The sequence below is a fragment of the Primulina eburnea genome, chromosome 4 (genome assembly GCF_022965805.1).
Source record: "Primulina eburnea isolate SZY01 chromosome 4, ASM2296580v1, whole genome shotgun sequence".
Lineage (NCBI taxonomy): Eukaryota > Viridiplantae > Streptophyta > Magnoliopsida > Lamiales > Gesneriaceae > Primulina > Primulina eburnea.
Window position 1 is genome coordinate 27,302,943 of NC_133104.1, and position 21,067 is coordinate 27,324,009.

Below are 21,067 nucleotides of genomic sequence, written 5' to 3' on the forward strand. Positions count from 1 at the left end.
GATTGAGTTCGACATCATTCTCAGAATGGACTGGTTAGCTAAACACCATGCCATGGTAGATAGATTGCCAAAAGAAAAATGTTAAACTTCAGGCTCCGACTCAAAAGGTAATCATATACCATGGAAAGTCCAAGGAACGGAAGTCCCTACTATCTGCCTCACATACCTGGAAGGCCATAAATTGCGGTGAGGAAATCTACCTGGCAATGTTCAGTGAAGTAAGAGAAGAAACTACTCCAAAGTTGGAAGAAATTCCAGTCGTCCAAGATTTTCCAGATGTTTTTCCCAAGGAATTACCGGGTGCAATACCCGATAGAGAAGTGAAATTTGAAATCAATTTGGTCCCTGGTACTGCACCAATTTCAAAAGGCACCATGCCGAATGGATCTAACTGAATTAAAAGAGTTAAAGGAGCAACTTCAGGAGTTGTTAGACAAGAAACAAATATGACCTATTGCATCCACGTGGGGAGCCCAATCTTGTTTGTAAAGAAAAAGGACGGAAGCATGAGGTTATGCACTGATTATAGAGAGTTAAACAAAATCACAATAAAGAATAAATACTTGCTCCCAAGAATAGATGATCTTTTCGGTCAGCTAAAAGGATCCAAACTTTTCACAAAACTCGATTTAAGATCAAGTTACCATCAGCTGAAATTCAAAGCAGAGGATATTCCTAAAACGGCTTTTAGAAAAAGATATGAACACTACGAATTCATGGTAATCCCTTTTGGTCTAACAAATGCTCCTGCAGAATTCATGGACCTTATGAACCTGGTATTAAAGCCATACCTTGATAAGTTTGTGGTAGTTTTCTTAGATGATATCCTTTAATACTCGCCAAGCGAGGAATACCATCGAGAACATCTGCATCTCACCTTGCAGACACTGCGAGAAAATGAACTCTATGCCAAATTCAAGAAGTGTGAAATTTGTCTAAAAAGTGTTGTGTTCTTAGGCCATATAATCTCTGAAGCAGGAGTATCAGTGGACCTAAGAAAGTAGAGGCTATCATGGACTGTCCTCGACCAAAGACAGTAACCGAAATAAGAAGTTTTCTGGGTTTAGCTGGATACTATAGAAAATTTGTAGAAGGATTTTCTTCGATAGCCATTCCTCTCACCAAACTCACTCAGAAGAATTCAAAATTTATTTGGAATGAAGCATGTGAGAAAAGTTTTGAAACCCTTAAAACAAAGCTTACATCTACACCAGTACTAGTTTTTCCCGAGGATAGCAAGAACTTTACACTATATAGTGACGCTTCAAAGGGAGTATTAGGGTGTGTACTTATACAGGAAGGTCAGGTAAAGAAGGTGGATTGAACTTCTGAAAGATTATGATTTATCAATCAATTACCATCTGGGTAAGGCGAATAATGTAGCTGATGCTGTGAGCCAGATGAACATTGGGAAAGTAAGCTTATCTTCTGTGGAGACCCGGACGCTAATTCATGTCTTAATCATTATTAATGTCAAATATAACAATTAAAAAAAGTGAGAATAAATTTTTTTCTTTTTAAATTATAAATGCGGAAACGTAATTGTAATTTATCTGATATACATATCAATATCAAAGTACAAATAATGTACTATATATATTTATCTCAACAAGGTTCAACTACTATACATCCAGTGCTGAATCCTATTCTGCTTCAAGGCTCGGATCTCCACGCTAACTATAATCTCTCATCCTCTTCCTGATCCTGATCATGTCCCACCTATTTTCATGCACACATACAAACAAGACAACAGCCGGATAACTCCGGTGAGAATTACATTCCCAGTATAAATCATGTATACATGCATTTCATATAAACAAATATAACAGCATGAAACAAATATTCATAACATGTATCAAAATCAGAAACATGAATCAATACAAACTCTGAATCACACTCCGTGATTCTTAGACTCTGACTCGACTCATCCTAATCTAGGGATCTCGATCTGAATAAGAACATACACCCACCTACACTACCGATCAGGGTGGTGGTACATTCTTATTCACGGACTTTGGTTCTTTCCATATCGAACATCAGTAATAGAAGAAACTCCAATTCTATCCACTTCGATAAAACCAAACGTCCGGTGTCTTGACCTATCCGTCACAGACTTTGGCAATTTCGCCAAATTACTATCATGTGACAATGTGCAATGGGCCCAGTGACGACTCCATCACTATCAGGCACCTATGTCACAAGATCTATCGTCAACGACTAGGCGCATCCGCCTATGACTCAATACATAAATCAATAGATCAAAGATGTCAATCTCATCCAATTGCAAATATCAATACAATAAGGTAAAGTATGTGATTTTGGGAAACTCAAGTCAAATCAAACTAGAGTTGTGCAATCCCGCATCAACATCAATTTATACCTTTCGTTTCGTTCTGTCGATCTGGCTCTGTCGAAGTCTCGAAGTCGAAGCTATCAATGTCACTCAATCTGAAATGACGTATCGAGAAATACAATATCAATATGCAACACAATTCAAAATCTGTTCTGATCAGTATCAAGTCAAGACATACTCTGATCAATATCGATGATACAACGTCAATCAATATTGAGTCTGATCAATACCAATCTACTGATGTTTCGACGGCATAATAATACAATATCGATAACCCCGTCAATCTCAACATCACAGATATAATGACACGGCTCATAATCGATATCAACACGAATCATAATCTTCAATAATAATAGGTCATAATATCAAATCTGTGCAATCTCAATCATATCGCTTCAGAAAATCATAACAATTATATAAACAGTCCGTTCTTCGATCTGACTTCAATTATACACTGATATGTATACCAAGAACACAATATGTCAGTCAAATCATAATTCCCCCAATATCATAATTTCAACGCATGTCAAAACGTAACAAAACCTATGTCCAGTTGTAGCTCTCATCGATAGGAACACGGTACTGAAGTCAGATTCAGAATCTAACGGAAGGATCGAATTATAATGGCGTAATGATTTTTCTGAAGAATTCTCGATTTCCTTTATTCTTCTTTCCCTGGTTTTCGTGCTGATGAATGAATTATACATATATATATCCTAAGCTGCATGTTTATGAAACGTGTCTACTTTTCACATTTTTCAGGTGGCAATCGGGCGGTTGCAAGTTACCGCTCGGGCGCGGTATGTTCTGCCCGAACATTTTCTTGTCACGCACTGGCGCTCGGGCGGTCAAAAACTACCGCTCGCGCTCCAATATTACTGTCCAAGAATTGTGTAATTCATATACTTTGCCCAATCTGGTCTCGGAATGGCCCGACTGCAATCACATCAGCTCATAATCCATAATCTCAGATTAACAGAGTCAAAATTTCAGGCATTACATTTCTTCCCCCCTAAGATATGATTTCGTCCCCGAAATCACAAGCAATCAATTCCGAAATCACAGACAATCAAGTCAGCTATCAAATCAGATACCAAAGGAGGTATATACAGAAGCAAAAAGAAAACTCACCTCAATGAAACAATTCTAGAAACTTTACCACATCTCGGATTATGTCTTCCAAATAGCTTTTTCGATATTCTAACCACTCTATTGAACTTTCAACAGCATAATAGTCTTCATTCTGAATTATCTTTCTTTTAGTGATTCTGATTCCAATCTGTAATAATACTTCAAGAAATATAATATCATAATATAACTCGAAGTAACTCTGAAAAATCAATCTCAAAATATTGTCTATATGACATCTGTATATACCAATCAATAGCTCATAATTAATCAACATCATCATCTGCCATCAAATCTGTTTAGGCTAATTCAATTCAATATTCAGTCTCTTATTTCAAATATCATCGGCCGTCGTCTGACGTTGGCATATTCACTCTGTTGATTCAGAGCTGTCATCATTTTTTCTAAATCAGATTCACTTTTCAGTCACATCTCTAATCATATCAGGTCCAATCTCAGGAACCTCAGAGATATCATCTCGATAAAGAAGGAATCTGCACTTCTTACCGTACAACGTTTCAAATGGTGCCATTTCAATACTCGTCTGATAGCTGTTGTTGTACGAAAACTCACGACATGTCATAAATCCTGCCAACTAGTGCAAAAATCAAGCACTACAACTCTAAGCATATTCTCCAAAATCCGGATAATCCACTCTGGCTGTCCGTCAGTCAGTGAATGATATGCAGTATTCAGATATAACCTAGTATCTAAAGTTTGTTGAAAACTCTGTCAAAAGTGCAAAATAACCGAAAATCACGGTCTAAAATAATCAACTTCGGCACTTCAAGCAATCCAATCACTTTTCTGACAGATTTCTCAGTAATCTAGTCATATCTGTACGTCTTCATGTACGAACTAACACCTGCAGACTTGATCAGTCTGTCACTCCTAACTCAATCAAGACTCAATTCCGAGAGGAATGTGGTAGCTTCATCACGATATCCCTGGAAATGTAATCCCATTTCCATTCAGGAATCGATAAGCTATATAACCAATCTCCTGGTTTCATTATTTCAGTCTTCATCTGTCAGAAATTCAGACATTTTAGTACAAGCTCTGCCATAGCTAATCTCATTTGTTTTTGTCAAAACTGTCTTTTCAAATTACCATACCCTTCTGCTATCAGGATGAATGCTGAATCAATTATAGTGCATTTTTTATAACATCAGTCATTTCGAATTCGAAATATCTTGCACACTCAAATCGGTTATTAACATATAACACGCGGTCACAAACCTATTATTCTGATCAATACCCTGCTCTGGCTGTCGATATCGACTTCTGAACATTCCGATCAACTTTTTGAACTGCTTTAATTTTTAAAATCAGCTCCGATTCGGCCTATACAATATAAATTCCCCACTGTCTACTATCTGTTTCAAACACAGATTCAGAACAACAGCAATATTCAATCAGATTCAAAACATCACTCATCGATACTGATTTTCTATGCTCATACAACTACAAATTTCTGACACTGATGTCATTCTCAGCTAACTAATTGCGGTCTCAACTATGCTAGAATCAATCGGTATACTATCTTCGAATATCAACTACTCTGAATACAATTTGACTCAGTCAAGATTCACAATTCAACCGTTTCTGTGTACCACTTCCAGTTCTCAGAATAATCAATACCGTACTCAGATTTTTAACAAAATCAGTCATATTATTTGAATATACCAGAATATCATAGATCAACAAATCGGAAAATCATCAAAATATTCTGAACACAGAGTTTATCAACTCATAAACATAACTGAAGCATCCCAAAGAGAAACATTCACTCCGATGTAACTCTCAGGCCGTAAATCCTTTAACTGATCTTTCAATTCTTCAATTCAATCAGTATCATTCAGCACGAAGTTCTAGAAATAATAACAATACCTGATATCGAGTCAAGGCTGAAATCAATCTTCCTGATTAAAGGCAAACCCGGAAACTCATCTGGGACGACTGTAGCAACGTTCCTGCCACTGGCAAATTAGTCAATGTTACGTTCCATCTCAGTAAATTAACTGAATACATAAGGAATCATTCCATTCCTTTCGGTAATCATCGAGTCATGAACATCACATATATAAAAGGTATTCTAAATCCAGAATCATTACCGTACCATGTTCATTCTTCGGCCATTTTAGGTCCGAATCTTACCATTTCCTGGAAATAGTCGGCGATAGCTCTTTACTTGGCCAACACATCAATATCAATAATGCGGTCAAAATCAGATAACACCAGTGAAACACAAGCTAACTCAATCTCATTCTTATCCTACTGCAGTATCCGATGTCTCACAGAATCCACTGATATCAAACCTCTCCCAAACAGGTAAAGAGATAACTACTACAGTAGATACGAACTCAACAGATAAAGCATACGTCAATGCAATTCATTCAGAACTTATATACACGATGTACTATTATTTCTCAATATATATACGTAGAATAATCATAAAAACTCAATTACCTGCCACTATATCATCAAGTGCATTCTGGATCTGCTCCTCGGTTACTAAACCACTCTGGCTTCCTGCTGACCCTAGTTAGGACTGAGTAGAAGGTGGTTGGAATGAGAGAACAATAGAAGATGATCTATCAATCTGAGTCACTGATCCAGATGACTCTGTTCCCTGGAATCTTCGGGAACCTCTCTGTGGACAAACTCTAGCAAAGTGTCCTTGCTATTTGCAAATGTTGCAACTACCATACACTCCTTGGCATTGCTATGTGGGATGTCTTCCTCCACAGGTTCTACAATAGACCCCGGTATAACTCGGGCTAGAACTACTGGAGCTAGATGAACCGCTCCCTAACTTCTTGAACTGCTTCTTTCGAGCTTTCAACTATTCTTTCTTCCCAATACTACTACTACCAACCTGCAATTTCAAAGGGGATTGCAGGAATTGGACTGGAGATTGTTGTTGTTTCTGAGATTGGATCACATACAGCCTTTCTTGTTGTCGAATCAAACTTGCCTCGGCTCTCTTTGCTCTATTCAAGACGTCATAAAAAGTATAGGGTTGTTGAACATTTACCAGTGCAAGTATTCCAGGATTCAATCCATTGATAAACCGGTCAGTTACAACTTCATCATTCCCAGCCACGTGCGGTGCAAAACGTAGCAAAGTATAGAATTTAGCAACATATTCTTCAATGTTTAGCCGACCCTGTTTCAAATTTTCAAAATCTACCCTCTTGTCCTCTCGATACAAACCCGGGAAAAACCTTTTATAGAATTCAACTTTAAAGATTTTCCACGTAATCACTGTACCATGCTGTTCTAGGGCTTCTTATGTTGCGTTCCACCAACTCTTTGCGACCTCCTTTAACTGATGCCCAATCAGTTTAACTCTACGTTCCTCTGGGTACTCAAGTGAATCAAACAATATCTCTATATCATCTAGCCAGCTCTCACAATCAACAGTTGTCACAGTACCCCTCAGAATCGGCGGTGTCAATGACTGAAACCTCTTCAATTTTATTTCCATCTGAGTTTCTGACACATCCATCTGATCAATCAAAATACTATCTCTGTTCTGGGATTCTTCGAGGAGGTATATCTGATGATCACAAGAGTTAACAATAACATGAGACAAATCTATCTCAGTCCCTTTCTGATCAGCTTACCTCTGATCAAGAATCGATTATGATTCATTCTCAAAAAATACACATTACCAAATCAACTCAGATATTCAGGTAACATGTATCTTTAAAAACAGTAACACATATTGCAATATTAGCATATACAATGTAATTCTACATTATAATAAATCACATGCTAGCAATCACATGCAAGGAAAGAAACTCATTCTACCCCGCTCACTAGCCTCTATCTAAGTCTCAAGAACCTACAGTTTTAGACCTATTGCTCTGATACCACCTGCTGTGGGGACCCGAATGCTAATTCATGTCTTAATCATTATTAATGTCAAATATAACAAATAAGAAAAGTGGGACTAAATTTTTTTGTTTTTAAATTATAAATGCGGAAACGTAATTGTAATTTATCTGATATACATATCAATATGAAAGTACAAATCATGTACTATATGTCTTTATCTCAACTAGGTTCAACTATTATACATCCAGTGCTGAATCCTATTCTGCTTCTAGGCTCGGATCTCCACGCTAACTATAATCTCTCATCCTCTTCCTGATCCTGATCATGTCCCACCTGTTGTTATGCACACATACAAACAAGACAACAGCCGGATAACTCCGGTGAGAATTACATTCCCAGTATAAATCATGTATACATGCATTTCATATAAACAAATATTACAGCATGAAACAAATATTCATAACATGTATCAAAATCAGAAACATGAATCAATACAAACTCTGAATCACACTCCGTGATTCTTAACTCTGACTCGACTAATCCTAATCTAGGGATCTCGATCTGAATAAGAACATACACCCACCTACACTCCAGATCGGGGTGGTGGTACATTCTTATTCACGGACTTTGGCTCTTTCCATATCGAACATCAGTAATAGAAGAAACTCCAATTCTATCCACTTCGAATAAACAAACGTCCGGTGTCTTGACCTATCCGTCACAGACTTTGGCACTTTCGCCAAATTACTATCCTGTGACATTGTGCAATGGGCCCAATGACGATTCCATCACTATCAGGCACCTATGTCGCAAGATCTATCGTCAACGACTAGGGCAATCCGCCTATGACTCAATACATAAATCAATAAATCAAAAATATCAATCTCATTCAATTGCAAATATTAATACAATAAGGTAAAGTATGTGATTTTGGGAAACTCAAGTAAAATCAAACTTGAGTTTTGCAATATCAATCTCATTCAATTTTGTTCTGACGATTTGGCTCTGTCGAAGTCTTGAAGTCGAAGCTATCAATGTCACTCAATCTGAAATGATGTATCGAGAAATACAATATCAATATGCAACTCAATTCAAAATCTGTTCTGATCAATATCAAGTCAAGATATACTCTGATCAATATCAATGATACAACGTCAATCAATACTGAGTCTGATCAATACCAATCTACTGATGTTTTGACGGCATAATAATACAATATCGATAACCCTGTCAATCTCAACATCACAGATATAATGACACGGCTCATAATCGATATCAACAAGAATCATAATCTTCAATAATAATAGGTCATAATATAAAATCTGTGCAATCTCAATCATATCGCTTCAGAAAATCATAACAATTATATAAACAGTCCGTTCTTCGATCTGACTTCAGTTATACACTGATCAGTATACCCAGAACACAATATATCAGTCAAATCATAATTCCCCCAATATCATAATTCAACGCATGTCAAAACGTAACAAAACTTACGTCCAGTTGAAGCTCTCGTCGATAGAAACACGTTACTGAAGTAGGATTCAAAATCTAACTGACGGATCGAATTATAAATGCGTAAGGATTTTTCTAAGAATTCTCGATTTCCTTTATTCTTCTTTCCTTGGTTTTCGTGCTGATGAATGAATTATACATATATATCCTAAGCTGCATGTTTATGAAACATGTCTACTTTTCACAAGGCGCTCGGGCGGTTGCAAGTTACCGCTCGGGTGCGGCATGTTCTGCCCGAACATTTTCTTGTCACGCACTAGCGCTCGGGCGGTCAAAAACTTCCGCCCGGGCGCTGAACTTGCTGTCCAAATTCTAACCTTATTGAACATTGGCGCTCGGGCGGTCAAAAACTACCGCTCGGGCGCCAATAGTATTGTCCAAGAATTGTGTAATTCATATACTTTGCCCAATCTGTTCTCGGAATGGCCCGGCTGCAATCACATCAGCTCATAATCCATAATCTCAGATTAACAGAGTCAAAATATCGGGCATTACATCTTCTCTATCAGTGCAACCATCCTTGGAGAATCAATCAAATTAAAACAAAGCTAGGATCCCTCTATCACAAAGATTAAGGAACAAATTCAAGAAGAAAAACCAAAGAATTCCAAACTGATGAAATGGTGTCCTCTGGATTAAAGGACGCATGTGTGTGCCAGACATTGATGGGACTTGGGAAGAAGTGATGGCCGAAGCACATAAGCAGAAATTTTCAGTCCATCCTGGAAGTACCAAGATGTACCGAGATCTGAAAAATAATTATTGGTTGAATTGAATGAAGAAAGATGTAACTATCTTCGTTTCCAGGTGCTTAACATGTCAACAAGTAAAGGCGGAACATCAAAGGCCTGGAAGACTCCTACAACCATTAGACTTACCAAAGTAGAAGTGGGATAACATCTGTATGGACTTCATAGTAGGGATACCAAAATCAAGGCAAAGTCATGATGAGATTTGGGTAATCATAGACAGATTGGAAAAATTTGCACATTTCTTACCGGTTCGAATGAATTACAACTTGGATAAATTAGCCACACTGTACATGGATAACATAGTGAGAATACACGGAGTTCCGTCAAGTATATTATCTGACAGAGATCCAAGATTCGTGTCACAATTTTGGAAAAGTTTAAAAGGCTATGAGAACAAAGTCACTCTCAGCACGGCCTATCATCTACAGACTGATGGTCAAACTGAAAGGAGACAATTCAAACCCTCGAAGATATTTTGAGGGCATGTGCTCTGGATTTTCATGCAAATTGGAGTAAACAGTTACCCCTGATAGAGTTTGCTTATAATAATAGTTATCACAGCAGTATTGAAATGGCTCTGTATGAGACACTGTGTGGTTGAAAGTGTAGATCACGTCTGTTGGAACTTTTCAAGTTCGCAATCTTAATTTAGATGTTAAAAAAACTTGTTATTTTGTGTTACTAATGTTTAACCTTAGTGTGCAGAAGTTAGGATCAGTTATGAGCTATTTACATCGCAAACTGAAGACCCAACTGATCACATAAACTGAATCAGGCAAATTGATACGTCAAATGATTAGTTCAGCTGACTGTCCAGTTGATAGGTAGCTCAGAAGGAGAACCTCTGAATCCCGGCCAGCCGAAGAAGTGTTCAACTGATGAAGAAACCCAGCTGATCAGTTCAACTGAACGAGAGTGAAATCAGTTCAACTGGCGAGTCAACTGATTTCACCAGTCCAACTGAAGATCAGTTCAGCTGACTAGTTCGGAGCGTCAGTTAAGAATCTTTCAGTTGTATGTGAAGACAAACTCATTCAGTGGATTCTAGCTATATAAAATTTTACAAAGCAATTGTCTAGTCAATTGACAATAATGAACGTTGCACCATAGCATTAAAGACAAACATTTCAGAAGGGCGGTCAAATAGTCGAAACACAGAGTCCAAGGAACGAATTCAAGATGCAATAGATACAATAATTGAGTCTCACTATACGATCACTTTCTCGCCTACAAATAGAAGATCAGTAAAGACCAATAACATATAGAGCATGTGAAGATACAAAGAAAAAGAGCTCGCATATTTCATATTAGCTTACAAGAAGCAATCAGCCCATAGGTACACTTCAACTTGTTATCAGCTTAGATTAGAAGCATATTTCCCTCAGTGCATGGGAACACCTTTCCGGTGTATTCCTTGTTCAGTTCCCACACACACACACGTTCACCACCACCACCCATATACAGTCTTGCACAAAGACGTTAAACTTGTATATGTAGTCTTTGACATACAGACGCTAAAGAAGTGTTGGTTGAAAGGTGCTGCCATCAGTCTACGCTAAGAGTTCAGTTGAGGGCAGTAATGTAAGTCCTAAGCTGAGTGGGTTTGTACAAGTAGTTGTATAAATCAAAGTCTTCTAGTGGATCCTACCCGTAGAAAGGGTGACGTAGGAGCAGTTGAAGTCTCCGAACATCCATAAACATATCTTGTGTATTTAACTGATTAATTGTTGTTTTTCAAACTGACTTGATCATTTAGAGCATCCTTCAGTACAGTTCTTTCCATAACTGAACTAATATATGCGACAACTAATCATCTTCTTTTCAGTTATTAAGTTTAAATAAGTTAAAATGTTTTCTAATTTAACAGTCTTTTTCACGAAGGATTACTTAGAGTTTCTTCCACTTGGTTTTTCACCACACTCGATTTAATTCATCGGTGTTAACATTCTTAGAACACAAGATATTGCAGCTCATTGGAGAATATTGTGTTTGAAATGTCTTCAAAGGCACCAGCACACGGTTCTTCAATTGTTATCAGAGCTAGTTGTTCTAAGAAGAACATTTGAAGAAAACTGTGTTTTAAAATATGTTACTTAAAATAGTGTTAAAAGATATTTAAAAGTATTTCATACTATTTTCAAAACTATTTGAAAATATTTATCTATCACTCATTGTAAAGGGTTGAGAGGATTGGCTCTACAACTAACATTTTCGCCACTTCTCTCGACTCATAGCTTTGGGGCTTTAATCAGCCTGCAAGGTCCTTAGCTTCATCTGTCAAGATGCACGGCTAAATTGTTCGATGCACAAGATTTCAGTTGCAAGCCTTCCAGGTCAGTTGTTCTTCAGACGAAAATCATCCATGTTGGGATGTTGGTTGATTAAATCACGAGTTTTATTCTGCTTGAGCCTAGTTTGAGTCTGCTCGACCAGTTAGCTAGAAAATAGATCAAATTCCAGCCAGATTAGCTCGTTTCTCTAGGAAATTGAACTCACGGTCGGTGCAGCATTTCAAGCAGTCAAGGCAACCAGTTGTTGGTATATCCAGTTTTTTCACACCTAAACCAACTGATATCTGATGTTGTTTAAAATATGCTATTGTAGTAGCAATTTTCCTTTCAACTGTTGTATATACTCAAATGTAAAAATACAAGGAAATTTATTTGATTAAATAAACATCATGTTTATCTATCTATGTTTCGTTTTGATTGAATGGATATTTCCAGATTTCTTGTCTACATTGCTTGAATGATTATAACCTCTGAATGAATGCTTATATAATTACTTCTCAAATACGAGCTTTAATTCAGTTTTTGAAGTTATACTCTCCAACATAAAATTTTTTCCCAATCAATTTTTAAAATTCAGTTTTTAAGAAGGAGCTTTCTTTTCTTCAACTGAAGGTGTTCTCTTAAACTCTGTTTTTCAAAGAGATTTTCAATTCAGTTTTGAGGGGAGTTTTTCTTTTAACCTCAATAATCGTTTTTCAACCATCTTTAATTCAATTCATGAGGGAGAGCTTTTAACGATGTTTAAATGGACTAACCCTTGAACTGAATAAATTGTTCTTAACTGCTCAAGTTTTGCGATCATCAAAAAGGAGGAGATTGTTGGAACTTTTCAAGTTCGCGATCTTAATTTTATTGTTAACAGAACTTATTATTTTGTGTTACTAATGTTTTACCTTAGTGTGCAAAAGTTAGGATCAGTTACGAGCTGTTTACATCGCAAACTGAATACCCAAGTGATCGCACAAACTGACTCAGGCAAACTGATACGTCAAATGAGTAGTTCAGCTGACTGTCCAGTTGATAGGTAGCTCAGCAGGAGAACCTCAGGAGCCCGGCCAGCCGAAGGAGTTTTCAACTGATGAAGAAACCCAGCTGATCAATTCAACTGAATAAGAGTGAAACCAGTTCAACTGACGAGTCAACTAAATTCACCAGCCCAACTGAAGATCAGTTCAGCTGACCAGTTCAGAGCATCGGTTAAGAATCTTTCAATTGTAGGTGAAGACAAACTCATTCAGTGGATTCCAGCTATACACAAAGGTACAAATCAATTGTCCAGTCAAAAGACAATAATGAACGTTGCATCAAAGCATTAGAGACAAATGTTTTAGAAGGACAGTCGAAAAGTCAAAACACAGAGTCCAAGGAACGAATTCAATATGCAACTGATACAATAATTGAGTTTCCTTGTACGATCAGTTTCCCGCCTATAAATAGAATATTAGTGAAGACCAATAACATATAGAGTATGTGAAGATACAACGAAAAAGAACTCGCATATTGCATTTTAGCTTACAAGAAGCAATCAGCCCAGAGGGACACTTCAATTTGTTATCAGCTTATATTAGAAGCATATTTCCCTCAGCGTGTGGGAACACCTTTCCGGTGTATTACTTGTTCAGTTTCTACACACACACACATTCACCACCACCACTCATATACAGTCTTGCACAAAGACGTTAAACTTGTGTATGTATTCTTTGACACACAGATGTTACAGAAGTGTTGGCTGAAAGGTGCTGCCTTCAGTTTAGGCTAGGAGTTCAGTTGGGGCAGTAGTGTATGTCCTAAGATGAGTAGGTTTGTACAAGTAGTTGTATAAATCAAAGTCTTCTAGTGGATCCTACCCGAGGTGGTAGAAGGGTGACATAGGAGCATTTGAAGTATTCGAATATCTATAAACATATCTTGTGTATTTAATTGATTAACTGTTGTTTTTCTAACTGACTTGATCAGTTAGAGCATCCCTTAGTTAAGTTCTTGCCACAATTGAATTGATATATGTGACAACTGATCATCTGCTTTCCAGTTATTCAATTTACATAAGTTAAAATATTTTCTAATTTAACAGTCTTCTTCACGAACGATCACTTCGAGTTTTTTCCGCTTGGTTTTTAACCAAACTCGATTTAATTCATCGGTGTTAACATTCTTAGAGCACGAGCTATAGCAGATCATTGGAGAATATTGTGTTTGAATTGCCTTCAAAGGCACCAGCACACGATCCTTCAACCTCTTTATTGGGATGAAGTGGGAGAAAAGGCTATCACTGGACCTGAGCTTGTTCAAGTAACCATTGACAAAGTTGCCATAATCAGAGAAAGACTCAAGACAGCTCAAGATAGACAAAATAGTTGGGCAGATTTAAAGAGAAGACCGTTGGAATTTTAGATCGGTGAAAAAGCGTATGTTAAAATCTCCCCTATGAAAGGAGTGGTTCAGTTCAGCAAGTCTAGAAAGCTAAATCAAAGATACGTTGGACCCTTTGAGATACTAGAAAGAGTGGGAACCCTAGCCTACCGACTGGCTTTGCCACCAGACATGTCAAAAATTCAAAACGTCTTCCACATCTCACAACTAAGGAAATATGTCCCATATCGAAGTGACATCCTTAAAGTTACATCGCTGATGATCGAAGGACACCTGAATGAAGAGCTAAATTATGAAGAGGTCCATGTTCGAATAGAGGACACCAAGGATCAAGTATTGAGGTGCAGAACAATTCCATTTGTAAAGGTTCAATGGTCTAGTCACACGAAACGAGAAGCAACTTGGGAACTAGAAGAAAGGATGCACACTCAATATCCTCATCTCTTTAAAAGATCGAGCTGAACCAAGTTTCGAGGGAGAAACTTCCAATAAAGAGGGTAGGATGTGAGAACCCGGAATTTTCGAAGCAAATCATGTAAGAAATAAAACTCGAAATTAACCTCAAAAATTTAAGCTTAACTATAAAACTCAACTATAAACTTAAATTTTCAGTTAACATGGCTCAACGGGAAGATATGTTCTGAGAAAAATCGCAATGATCAAAGCATCGTCACCGGAGGAGTAAAACCTCAGCTCATGAACTTAATTTTTCAGCTCAAAGAAGCTCAACTTTTTTTGTTCTAAAAAAACCAAAAATTGAGCTAGGAGAAGAGCTAAAGGATTGGCTTATTTATGACCATTGAGTTAACCAAGAACAGGAGCTAAAGGTTTGGACAATCTTATTGTGCAAGGGATGACCATCGAGTTAACAAAGGAAGGAGCTAAAGGTTTGAACAAACTTAATGTGCAAGAGATGACCATTGAGTTAACCAAGAAAGGAGCTAAAAGACTAAGACACATTTAATATGCAAGAAAAAACCCATGAACTAACCAAGATGACCCTTGATGCTTGGATATCCTTGACCACATTGATGCATTGGCTTGGGCTTCAAGGAAGGCGTCCAAATGGAAGGGGAAAATGCATCATTCACCTATAAATAAGACCTCCACATGCTGAATAAACCACCCAAAAAGCTACAAAAAGTTTCGGTTCTCTCCCCTCCACAAAGAAACTCTCGGCACCGAAAGCAAGGAAGAAGAAGGAATGCTCGTGCTGGAGATTTAGTACTGAATCGTTAGTAATATTAATGTTAACTTCTGTCCGAGTTCGACCATCATCTATTCAGGTTTCAGCAAGGGCATGACCTAATGGGGATGCTACTGTTCGCGCTCTTGAGGGCATGACCCGTTTCTTTGAGCAGTTTCAGCATGCTCCTAGGCCACAGCACGATGTTTATGATCAGTTCCGGAGGCTAGTGCCGAAGGAATTTTCTGGCACCACCGATCCCTTTGCTGCTGAGGCTTAGATTCGTGCACTCGAGGTGCACTTTTGTTATCTGAATATGGAGGATGCTGACCGTTTGAGGTGTTCCACTTACATGTTTAGGGATGATGTTTCTTTATGGTGGGAAGGAGCCGAGCATGGTATTGACATCGTTATTCTTACTTGGGCTTGATTCAAGGAGATATTCTATGAGAAATATTTGACTGCTAATGTTAGAGGGCGACTGAAGAGGGAGTTTATGAGCCTCCGTCAGGGAGACTCGACTGTTGCTGAGTTTGTGAGGAAATTTGATAAGGGTTGTCACTTTGTACCCTTTATTGCGAGGGATGCTGCAGAGAAGCTTAGACACTTCATGGATGATCTTCAACCTACCATACGACACAATGTGATGATGATGCGTCCCCTGCATTATGCTACTGCTACCACCTATGCCTTTCAGTCTGAGCAATCTTTGAAAGACATCGATTTTGAGATGCAGCGCAAGAGGCAGCAACAAAAAAATAATTCGCAGCCAAATAAGAAGTCATACATTGTTCTTCATAGACCTCAAGGGCCACAAAAGCCCCAAAGTCATGTCAAGAAGCAAGGACCACGTAAGCCACAACTTCCTGGAGCACCTAAGCCTACTGATAGGCAACCATGCAAGGAGTGCAATCGTTTACACTTTTGCAAAGTGCATGTGGGGATCTTTTAGATGCTTCATATGCAAGGAGGAAGGGCACAAAGCTGCTGATTGCCCGAATAAGAATGCACCTACTGTGGGAAGAGCATATGTTATACATGCAGAGGAAGCTGGGGAGGCGCCAGACACGACTATCATGGGTAAGCTAGTCATTTAACATTTTTATATTTCTTTTATTGCATGAAATGTTAAATTGATTAGAACTGAATTGGGATCAAGATTAACCTAGTGGAAATTAGGTTGCATGCTCTACCTTAGTTGAAAATTAAGATATGATTTTAGAAACCATATAATTGTTATTGATTTTGTGCCTTAATTTATGCAAAGGATGATACAATTCCAAATAAAAGTTTTATGGCCAAAAATTAAAGAAAAATCATAACTAAGGGCTGCTAGGGGTTTCGAAATTTGTGAGGGGTCAATGTGCAATTTTCGAAAAATTTAAGGACCAAAAATGTAATTTTCGAAAATATTAAGGGTCACATTGCAATTATTCAAAAATTTTGGGGACTAAAATGCAAATTTTGGAAAATTGAAGGGCTAACGTGCAATTTTCAAGAATTGCTTAAGTTCATCGAGTAATATTCACATAACTTTGGGAAATTAATGATAGAAATTCCTTAAGCTTTAACACGAAAAGATTTAAAAGATATTTTTGCCACAGGGAGGATTATCATTCAAGGTGTAGCAACATATGCACTGCTAGATTTGGGAGCTACACATTCCTTCATATCTGAAACCTTTATTAAGAGACTGAATATTTTTCCTGAGGTTATGGGATTGGGTTTCAAAGTTTCTATTCCTTCTAGTGATCAAATTCTCACGCCTAAAATTGTCAAGAATCTAGAGCTTCTTTTATTCAAAGATGTGGTTCAGGCAGATCTTATTGTGCTCCCTATGCATGAATTTGACATCATTCTTGGTATGGATTGGTTATCAGCGAATGGAGCTTCGATTGATTTTCGTCAGCAATCAATGTCTATTCAACTGCCTAATGGGAAATCTTTTATCTTTGAGGCAGTGAAGAACAAGCAAATGCCGCACATTATCTCTTGTCTATGTGCGAGGAAACTTATGAAACGTGGATGTCAAGCCTTTCTAGCATGTGTCACTACAGCACATTCTTATATCAGTCAGAAGCTGGAGGATGTTAATATTGTCAAAGACTTTCTTACTGTCTTTCACGAAGATTTTTCTGGCATTCCACCCGATCGTGAGGTGGAATTTTCTATTGAGTTGATACCAGACATTGTTCCTATATCTAAAGAACCTTATCATCTAGCACCTGCTGAAATGAAAGAATTAAAATATCAAATCCAAGAACTTCTAGACAAGGGTTTTATTCGCCCTAGTTATTCTCCATGGGGTGCACCAGTATTAATTGTGAAGAAGAAGGATGGTAGTATGCGACTCTGTATTAATTATCGAGAGCTGAATAGAGTCACTATCAAGAATAATTATCCGCTATCACAAATCGAAGATTTATTTGATCAATTGCAAGGAGCATCGATATTCTCGAAGATTCATCTTCGTTCTGGATACCATCAGTTGAAAGTGAAAGAGTCCGATGTTCACCAGACAACATTTCGAACTAGATATGGGCACTTAGAGTTTATGGTCATGCCAGTTGGGTTGACCAATGCGGCTGCGATCTTCATAGATCTCATGAATCGCATATTTCAACCGTATCTGGATTGGTTTATTATAATCTTCATTGATGATATATTGATCTATTTGAAGAATAAAGATAAGCATAGTCGTCATTTGAAAGCAACACTCCAAGTACTGCAAGATAGGAAATTGTACGCAAAATTCAGCAAGTGTGAGTTTTGGCTTGATAGAGTGGCGTTCTTAGGCCACATCATTTCTAGTGATAGAGTTGAAGTCGATCCAAGTAAAGTTGAAGCAGTGAGAAAGTGGACAGTACCGAAGATTGTTATCGAGATTCGCAATTTCTTGGGACTAGCGGGCTACTATCAAAATTTTATTCAGGGATTCTCATCTATAGCGGTACCTTTGACCTCCTTGACAAAGAAGAGTGCAAAGTTTATTTGAGGATCCGAGTGTCAAGATAGTTTTGACAAGTTGAAGCGAGCCTTGATTTCATCGCCAGTGTTATCTATTCCATCGGGGCAAGGAGAGTATGTTCTTTTTACCGACGGTTCTAAACTTGATTTGGGCGCAGTTCTGATGCAAAATGACCGAGTTATAGCCTATGCATCGAGACAGTTGAAACTTCACGAGAAAAACTACCCCACTCATGATCTTGATCTTATAGCGGTAGTTCTTGCATTAAAGATTTTGAGACATTACTTGTATGGAGAGAAGTGCAAGATATTCACCGATCATAAAAGTTTGAAATACTTCTTCACCCAAAAGGAGTTGAATATGTGACAGCGAAGATGGCTCAAATTAGTAAAAGACTACGACAACATCCGGGAAAAGCTAATGTAGTGGAAGACGCATTGAGTCGAAAAGCAGCAGTTATCACTCAATTATCACTTCAGAGACCGTTGCAGTCCGAGATACAGCGGTTTGAGCTTACAGTGTATGTAAGGGCAAGGCCCCTAATCTTGCCATGTTATCAGTACAGTCAACTTTGAGAGATAGAATCCGTGAGGGAAGTCTACTTATGAGCAATTGCAAAATTGGAGATTGAGAAATGAAGCCAAGGGCCGGAAGTTATATTCTGAAAAGGATGGTATAATTCATTATCGAGATCTTTTATGGGTTCCTAGTGACGACTCTTTGAGGGAGTTCATTATGAAGGAAGCTCATGACATACCATATTTCATTCATCCGGGAAGCACGAAGATGTACAAAGACTTGCAATTATTATATTGGTGGTCGGGCATGAAGCGAGATATCATTCGTTTTTTGACCGAGTGTTTGACATGTCAGCAAGTAAAATCAGAGCATCAGAGGCGAGCGGGAAAACTTAAGCCACTTCTTATTCTCGAGTGGAAATGAGAAAATATTACTATGGACTTCATTGTGGGATTACCGATGACTATCAAGGGATTTAATGCTATATGGGTGATAGTCGATCGTCTTACGAAATCAGCGCATTTTCTACCTATTAAGACGACATTCACCATGATTCAGTATGCAAAATTATATATTCGAGAGATAGTTCGTCTGCATGGGACTTCCGTATCTATTGTTTCCGACATAGATCCGAGATTTACGTCATCTTTCTGGAAGAGTCTGCATGCAGCGATGGGGACCAAGTTATTATTCAATACAACATTCCATCCTCAAACCGATGATCAGTCCGAAAGAACTATTCAAATTTTAGAAGATCTACTGCGAGCTTGTGTGATCGATTTTCAAGGAAGTTGGGAACCAAAATTAACACTAGTAGAGTTCACCTACAATAATAGCTATCAATAATCAATTGGGATGGCTCCTTTTGAGGCGCTTTATGGAAGAAAATGTAAATATTCTATTCAATAGGACGGGGTTGGTGAAAGAAGAGATAATGGTCCGGATTTGATAGAAGAGACTGCCGAGCCAGTAGTCAAAATTCGAGAGAGAATGAAGACTGCACAAAGCCGACAGTAGAGTTACGCCAATAAGAGACAAAGGGACTTAGAGTTTGAAGTGGGAGACCACGTGTTTGTGAAAATAGCACCTATGAAAGGTGTTGTGCGATTTGGCAAGAAAGACAAGCTTAGTCTAAGATTTATAGGTTCGTTTGAGATTTGGGAGATGATTGAAACACTAGCCTATAGAGTGGCACTGCCACCGATGCTTTCTGGAGTTCACAATATGTTTCATATTTCGATGCTGCGAAAGTACATGTCGAACCTATCACATGTAATAAATCATGAACCTTTACAATTGACTCCAAATATGACTTTTGAAGAAAGACATGTCCAAATCTTGGGAAGACAAGAAAGAAGACTCCGAAACAAAGTCATTTAAATGGTCAAGGTCAAGTGGCTGAATCACTCGGAAGAAGAAGCTGCTTGGGAAACCGAGAAGGACTTGAGGAGTCGTTACCCAGAGCTATTCGGTAAGTTCTAATTTCGAGGACGAAATTTTATTTAACGGGGGGGGGGAGGAATTGTAAGGTTCAAAATTAAAACGACGTAATCCAACTGCATGCAAATCTATGAAATATGGAAAATGGTTAAGTAATTGATTTTTAATTGCTAAATTAAATATGTGATATGTTTATATGATATTTTAGTAATTTTTCTACTTATATGCATTAAAATGAAATTTTAAGGGTTATTCGAGTTGCGATCGAGGAACGGAGACCGAGGGCTGAAACATGGAAAATGTTTTATTAAATAATTGTTTTTATTTCAAATATGATAGATTTTTTTTCTTAGTTTTTGAAAATAAAGATTTTTGAGGTGATTTTATAAGCTGGGACGTAAATTTTATCGGTGTTAAATTTTCAACAAAAATACTAACATTTTGGCAACCCGGCTAATAAATTCACAAATTTTATTAAGCAAAGATTTTAATTAATCACTAATGGGCCTAATTAACTTTCATAATGGGCCTAAACTTGGTTAGTATTATAATTAACTATTTTAAACTAAAATCTACCCCATAACCTACCCAACCCCACGCCCCACGCCCCTACAAACTCCAGACTCTCTCTTTTCAAACACACGACACACGCACAAGCATCAATCAAGGAAAAGTTCTAAATCTTCAAGGTTTCCAAAGCCA

The 21,067-nt window shown here is 37.8% G+C and overlaps 1 protein-coding gene across 1 annotated transcript; it reads left to right on the plus strand.

Moving 5' to 3' along the window:
* Positions 1 to 446: 446 nt before the first annotated feature.
* On the plus strand, positions 447 to 18,981 carry LOC140830161 (uncharacterized). The gene is made up of 5 exons (XM_073193447.1): positions 447 to 776; positions 15,875 to 16,329; positions 16,391 to 16,518; positions 17,043 to 18,200; positions 18,776 to 18,981. The coding sequence occupies exons 1-5, from the start codon at positions 447 to 449 to the stop codon at positions 18,979 to 18,981; spliced, it is 2,277 nt and encodes a 758-aa protein (XP_073049548.1).
* Positions 18,982 to 21,067: the final 2,086 nt, after the last annotated feature.